The sequence below is a fragment of the Lineus longissimus genome, chromosome 7, assembly GCF_910592395.1.
Source record: "Lineus longissimus chromosome 7, tnLinLong1.2, whole genome shotgun sequence".
Taxonomy (NCBI): domain Eukaryota; kingdom Metazoa; phylum Nemertea; class Pilidiophora; order Heteronemertea; family Lineidae; genus Lineus; species Lineus longissimus.
In genome coordinates, this window is record NC_088314.1 from 7661305 (window position 1) to 7668989 (window position 7685).

At 42.4% G+C, this 7685-nt stretch overlaps 2 protein-coding genes across 2 annotated transcripts; one reads left to right on the forward strand and one right to left on the reverse strand.

The window, feature by feature from the left end:
* Positions 1 to 1710: 1710 nt before the first annotated feature.
* Positions 1711 to 3124, forward strand: LOC135490635 (caveolin-3-like). Its single transcript, XM_064775913.1, has 2 exons — positions 1711 to 1835; positions 2290 to 3124. Exons 1-2 carry the CDS (start codon positions 1776 to 1778, stop codon positions 2611 to 2613), a joined length of 384 nt encoding a protein of 127 aa, XP_064631983.1. The 5' UTR covers positions 1711 to 1775; the 3' UTR covers positions 2614 to 3124.
* Positions 3125 to 3243: 119 nt separating this feature from the next.
* On the reverse strand, positions 3244 to 7676 carry LOC135491396 (opine dehydrogenase-like). The gene is made up of 2 exons (XM_064777240.1): positions 7522 to 7676; positions 3244 to 4805 (listed from the first exon to the last, which is right to left on the reverse strand). Exon 2 carries the CDS (start codon positions 4796 to 4798, stop codon positions 3578 to 3580), a length of 1221 nt encoding a protein of 406 aa, XP_064633310.1. The 5' UTR covers positions 4799 to 4805; positions 7522 to 7676; the 3' UTR covers positions 3244 to 3577.
* Between the last annotated feature and the right edge of the window lie 9 nt (positions 7677 to 7685).

Genomic DNA, 7685 nt, shown 5'->3' on the forward strand with positions numbered 1-7685 from the left:
CCTGTCTAGGATTGGGGACAGGCAAAGACATACAGAGTTGTGACCTTTGGTGTCAATTCTGAAGCTTAATCTTCTTCAAATGGATTCGAGGGAGAGGATGGTAAAGACAAAGCAACACTTGTGATCAGGAGAAGAATTATAAATCTTTACAGCTGTAACAGACGGCTTAAATTTCTGCGATGAGTGGTATATAAAAAGTCTACCCATTTTCAACTCCCCGTTCTCCAGCGTTCCGGAACAGGCGAACACGTTCCCGAGTTCCCGAATAGTCATTCTCCAAGCGTCGTCAATGGTGATCATCATCTTCCAGTTTTTCTCACTCGACCTACTGACTCTGCCACAGTTGGCTCGCCAGCAAAAGGGGGCAAAATTCAATCAAATTAAATATTTGGCCAAAATTACGGTTGTAAACCCATTTGGCAAACTAAAAGGGCACCGTTACAAAATGGTTCAAATTTTGATCAAATTGATGCTAGAGACAGAGACAATGGCACATCCTATCCAGGCGACTGCATCAATTTTATTCTATCATGTCGTCACAAGTTGGTAAATTTTTGATGATATTTCTTCAGTATTTGCTCTGCACTTTGAGGTGTTATTATTCCGAAGTATTCCTCCTCCAAGGCTGGATATGAGCATCTTACGCGCCACTTCAGATAGACCCCAATCGAGTTTATTTGGGTGGTGACTTCGCCGTCTTCGACAAGTTCGATATGTGATACAATACTAGTATTCGGATTAACGATTATCATGGAGTTAACAGTTTACAACACACGTAAATCCTTGATTTGAAATTCGACCACAAGTTAGTTAAAATGGAATTTAATTACATTCATTTACTAATTCATGAATAAATAGTTAATTAGCAACCAATTAAAAGCCGGGAATTAAGAGCGTAACGCCCCCAAGGAGAACCTCCATTCCAATTATGAGCTGCGGACTCGTCCCAAACATGAACCTTATTATCCTATAGCCCCTAACGCAGTCAGGGTTTTCATAAGAGACAAATCCTTGGTGGTCAAGATGCGTCCCAACCCAAGCTTCAAGTATGCTAATTGATTACAAATATATCAATTAGCTATTTTATTAGGCCAATGACAATTAATTGGACACTGATTAGATTATACCTTACTATGCTAGTCTGCCCAGTCAGTGATTGCTTGTCACGACGAGAATACTAAACAAAGGCGGCAAACAAGATACTATGTACAAGTATACGCGTATTGGAATTTCATTAAAAGCAGAAAAAATATTGACTTTATTGCTATATATTTGTCCCACGCAATGCCTAAGCTTTAATCGAATTCAAGGCACTTTTATTTTGCTCAACTTTGTTGCAACAACTTACAAATGTGATCGTATCGAAGAAATCTTTAATTTTTTGTCTTGTTGAGGTGACCTGAAAGGAATATGAATTAGTCACACAAAACAACGTACATGTAATCTGAAGGTATTTCAGGTCTGTTGAATGGAATGAACTTCGAGTGAGATTCGCTGTGCCCTCCCATGTCTCAACCTGTGTTGTTGGTAACGACAGGCGGAAGCGGAAAATCTCGCCATTGGATACCACACCGTGCTTATGCCCTTTTTAGTAGGCCCTATACGCTCTAATCCAAATCCGTGGATTAAAAGGACAAAAGCGTTGTCCAAATAGCAACCAAAGCTTTGGTAAATTTTGTTGTAAACTCCGGAGACCATTCTAAGCATTTCTCTAGGACGAAGCAGACCGTCTTTTTCTCACTCTCCTACTTTCGTTGCCGAAAACAATCATCAAAATGTCTGACGGCCCAGATATGGAGAATCGTGACCCTAACAGCATCAATGACCATCTTCAGGTAAAAAGTCACATTTTAAAAATAATTCTATGACATTTTCGTCCCGCTTGGTGTAATAAGTCACCTTAGCTACGAGTACATAGTTGATTTATCCCAATCAGGGATTCCAATCCCCAGCCAGGGAGAGGATATCAGAGAGTTTCAGAGAGCGTTACGTTAACTGATGTATATCATCTGTTCCTAAACACTCGTCATCCCAAAACCAACATCATTATTCTTCCGTCAATTTGGCGACCATGCTTATCACGTTGAAGTTAGCGCCACATCTCGCTTCGTGTTTATGCCGTTGCTCAGCACTGAGAGCAAGTCAGTGTAGAAGTAAAAATGTCGCTTGGTTTCGTTGTTTCAAAAGGCGAATAATTTTACTTCAAATTACTTAGCACCTGACAGAATTCTCACCACATTACTTAATTAAATGAAATCGATTTTAAACCAAATTCTTTTCGCCTTCCAGGTCACCTTCGAAGACGTCTTCGCCGAGCCCGACCACGCCCACAGTCTCGACTGCGTGTGGAGGAACTCCTACAAGTGCTTCAACTGCACCAAGAACTGCTGCTACCTCGCCCTCACTACCCTCTGCAGTATCTTCGTAGCCTTCTGCTGGGCCTGCGAGTTTGCCACTCTGACTTTCTACCACGTCTGGTACGTCACACCATGTTTCAAGGTCTGCGAGGTCGAACTCGGCTGCTGCAAGAAATTCTACTCACTCTGCATGCGATGCGCTTTGGATCCTCTTTGTGAAGCATGCGGTTTATTATTTAGTGCCTTCAAGAAATAAACTCAGGAACTGCCAACAGGACAGCTTTAAAGAACAAAATGCCATTTACCATTATGATAACGCTACGACACCATGTTTTTGAAAACATTGGACTCAATTTTCCATTGATCTCTTCAATTTTTTAATTCTGTAGTCATCGTAATTGCGACAATCTTGTCACGTTTTCTGCAATTTGTAAAAGTGCAGGACTGTGAGAGTAGTGAATTTGTAACTGTTTTTGGAACACGTGCTCTTGTCATGCGCAATGAAATGCGCCGAGTTTTAATGATACCGGATTAGTAGACTGGGGTGAATGATGCCAAGAAAAGCAGAAATCTCCAGCCATTTCGGATGTCAATAAGTTACCGTCGATCTTGCGATATTTAAATAAACCCATCGGAGAAATAATGACCAATTCTTTGCTGACGACGACTGCATCACATCATGATGTGATTGTTAAAAGCAAGAGTGATTTATATCCCAACTTGAATAATTTATAACTAATGAAATAAATTATTTATTGTCAACAAAACCTTGCTTCGACTGATTTCTTAAGGAGGTGGTTGCCCGAGAAATGCTAAGTTGTGACGGCCGTATGGGGATAATATGAAAATCTACGTTCTACCATAAAAAAGAACAAAATTGCTGGTATCACTACATATAATTACACAATTTCAACTTTTTATTCAGCGAAGATTCCAAAGCAATTAGACAACAAGGATAAACCCTGGCATTGCACAATCGTAAATTACGTAATATGTAGTGATACCGTTATTGTATCACTTAATGGTTCTATGACCTCGATGCGATTTTCACAGCACTAGATGTGCCTCCGGTTTATCTGTAGCCTATCAAAGTAGGTAGGAACCAATAAGTGCGTGTGGGAATCGCACCTCAAACATTTGGGATCCATCTAGGACCACCAAAACGAAGCTCGGTGAAGAACAAATCGTCCAGTGCTAAAGAGCCTCAATAACATTAGAATTCAGATGTTTACAATGTCGTCTAAGGTTTTAAGTCCGTATTTCTGCGGGCATCTCGTCTCCATGACGTCACGACCAAGAAGTTTATCAAACTGGATGTACTCCTTGCCCATCTTGCTCTCTGCCCACTTAATGATTTCGTCCATGTACGGCGTCAGGACTCCCACGATGTCCGCCATTCCCCGCATCACGACCAGCCCAAGAGGCACATCCACTGTGAGGTGGCCACACATGAAGTCCGGGACGAGCTCAAAGGTCTCCATGTGCCTCATATCATGTTTGATACCAGCACGATCCCAGTCGTTTGCGACAAGAGACCTGATATCAACATCGTTAGACCCGTCAATAACGTGTGCAGATTTGTAAATGTCCTTTACCAGGAGCACTCGAGTCAAGTCAATGTGTGGTTTGAGCCGAGTGATGGCTTTGGAGATGTTGACGGCCTCATCTCCGATTCCCGTGGCAAGCGCCGCAGCGATCTCATCAATGCCTTGGTAAAACAACGGCGCGCTGTCGAGTGGTTCTCCATCCCAGTTGCACCATTGTCCGTACATGATACAAGGGTTGAGAATGGCATCAAGGTTTGTCAGACTGTCTCCTAGGATGTGACCTTTGAGAGACAGCGATGGATGTTCGTAGAGCAGCTGTCCTAAGGTCTTCACGGGGTCCTTCACGAGAAGACCAGGAGTAAAGCCCCCTAATGACGACACCAGGACTGACTCTTTCATTGATGTTACAGCGACACCAAAACCAAAAGAATTGATGTGGCACGTCCACGGACAAGCGTCAAAGTTTATCATAAAGCACTTTCGTAGTTTCTCCCCCAGAACTCCTTCTGCTTGAAAGGAGAACCCACACCCACCGGGCATGCCCACTATGATGCACCCCGGGTCTATGTACGGTTTGATAGCTTGGAAGTACATCTCGTGGTGCGAGACTGGCCCAGTAAAGATGAACATGTTGCAGCCCGGTGCAACCTGCGATGGGTCGTGAGAGACTCTACTTGGTTTCGAGACGAAATGTTTCTCCTTTTTGGCTTCCCAGTTCCGCATTACAACATCGAATCCAACCTCCGTCATCTGTGAATTCCATCGCTCCGCTTCACCGCTAGATTGTGTCAGGACTCGGACGTCCACGTGCCGATGCGATGACATCATGCCGGCAAGAACGTGGGCACAACCTCCAGTGCCAAGGACAAGTAGACGTAAATTGGTGTCGACCATTCTATAACTGTAAGTATAGAGGGAAGATAGATTGTGTTAATAAATGTCTGATATGGACAAAGTACCAGGCGAACAAAAACATGTACTCAGATTGTAACCACGTCCTTACATTTCAGGTGTAATCTTAGAAAATCAAGTTCAGGAATTGATTAGGTTCGACACAGGCCTTATTGCTGCAGCAGGCTTAAAGGTCGGTTGGTAGTCATCTGTTGGTGTGTGTCAGTACTGGCAGATTCACTTTAAAACGGATTTGGGGCATACCTGAACAACTACAGCGCAGAGACTGCGGCAAGAATACCCGACGGGGCTTATTCACAATTCAAAATCTGAACCTCTCTAATGAGGGAATTAAACTTGGTATGTTTCAAGTGATAAACTGTGTATTTTAATTAAATGAACAGACGCCTTGCCAGAGACAAAGATGTACCTACTTTTCAACGCATATCATTTGGCTTACGTAGGCCTAGTTTAACAAGGATGTTTGAAGTTGGACCTATGCGAGGGTAAAAAACTTGCAATGATTGATGATTAGATGGGATTATGGCTCAATGAAAGCAACGATAGATTGCCTGATATATCAAGAAAGAGAGTGAAAGAAGCGCCCAGACACTGTAAGATTTAGCTGTTTACCTGGCTGAACAACAAGGAAACACTTGAACAGGTATCCGACTCGATCTGAAGCATTGATTTTATCAGATGTGCGGTACTTGATAAGTATCGCAGTAGATCTGCCAATGCCCATCCTGAACCTCATGATCTTATTTTCCCTTCAAATGTATAAGGTTTATAACCTTGACAAGATGCAAATACCATGGTGATAAAGTTGGTCCATGCCAAGAAGACCATTATTCAACCAACTGACGAAGGGCCTAACACAACTAAAACTAGTAAAACTAGGAGACATGGCACTATCAGTAGAGGTGGCACAGTCACAATCAGGAATAGTTAAACTAGGAGACATGACACCACCAGTAGAGGTGGCACAGTCATGGCACTATTAGTAGAGGTGGCAGAATCACAACCAGGCATAGTGTAAAACTAGGAGACATGGCACTACCAGTAGAGGTGGCACAGTACAATCAGGCATAGTTTAAAACTCGAAAACATTGCACCACCAGTAGAGTTGGCACAGTCACAACCAGGCATAGTGTAAAACTAGAAGACATGACACCACCAGTAGAGTTGGCACAGTCACAACCAGGCATAGTGTAAAACTAGAAGACATGACACCACCAGTAGAGGTGGCACAGTCACAACCAGGCATAGTGTAAAACTAGAAGACATGACACCACCAGTAGAGGTGGCACAGTCACAACCAGGCATAGTGTAAAACTAGAAGACATGACACCACCAGTAGAGTTGGCACAGTCACAACCAGGTATAGTGTAAATCTAGGAGACATGACACCACCAGTAGTGGTGGCACAGTCATGGCACTACCAGTAGAGGTGGCAGAATCACAACCAGGCATAGTGTAAAACTAGGAGACATGGCACTACCAGTAGAGGTGGCACAGTACAATCAGGCATAGTTTAAAACTAGAAAACATTGCACCACCAGTAGAGTTGGCACAGTCATTATAAGGCATTACCATAAGAGCCATGTCACCACTAGTAGAGGTGATGCAGTTGCAAGTAACCACAGTGTGAAGCCAGATTACAGTGTGACCAAGTGGCAATCAGGCACAGATTATTGATACACCATAACCCACTCAATATTACCAAAAATATATAAGGCTACTCCAGATCTTTGACATTGTAGCAGCTACTGTCATCAGATTGGATGTGACATTGTCTCTACAGGGAGACATAGAAGACATATGACTTCCCAAATCAAATAATTGCTTGATGTGAACTTAAACAGGTTTTTTTTAGGAAGTTGCATGATTCACCACCAAAAAATCCCACACTATCCAATACTAAATATGATGATTCGCCATCTAAAGCTAACCAGAAGCCTTTTCTTCTCACATCCCAGGTGTATTCAAACGATAAATATTTAGACTTGCTTTTTAGGAGCTCTGCATCTCTGCACTGATTCCCAAGCAAGAGTTTTTCTACTTACAATTTCAGTGTAATCACCAGGGTGAACAGTATCTAAAAGTGTTTAGACTTCCGATTTTAGGACACTGCACCTCTGCACTGTTTCCCGAACCAAGATCACAAACACGCCAAACTATTTATAACACCTGCTGGTATGTAAATATATCCAGTTTGCAAAAGATACTTGTGATATCAGGTTCATGAATGTGGCCCAGGTGTGAAGAAATCTGAAACGTTTGGCCAGTTCAAACCAAGAAATCATTCATTCAATGACAACAAGTTTTATAGTTAGCCCCCCCCCCCAAAGTCTCATTTGGTCTTGAACTGATGGCTTCCTCAGTTCCCAGTCTGTATTAATGTTTTCTTTCGCCTACAATTTAGCTCCACCCTCGTGGTGTTTGGTGAGACAACCAATACCTTTTGGCTATTGATTCCTTAAAGGGAACTTATCCTTGCATTCTGGTTGTGACTTTGTCCTCAAAATACCAATTTTGGACCAATGGAAATAAGGCTAGAACTTAACACGACAGAATAAGTTTTCATGCAAAACAGCAGTGGTTAGAATGATTTGTTATGTCTTTCCATAATATGAAGTGATTGGGTACAATTTCATAGCCCAGAAGTGGAATATCTACAGAGGGGAAGAAGATAAAGACACTGAAGCCTGTCTTATATTACCTACCTTGATATATCCACGACTCCTGTTAGAGAAGTTTCATTAACATCGATAGACTAATATAGTGCGGGATACTGAACCCACTTGCTCCGTATCCTGCTTGGCTGCTTCTTCGAGGTATATCATCAAAGATTGAGGCAAGGAGTTCTTAATGGAATGGAATACATTTC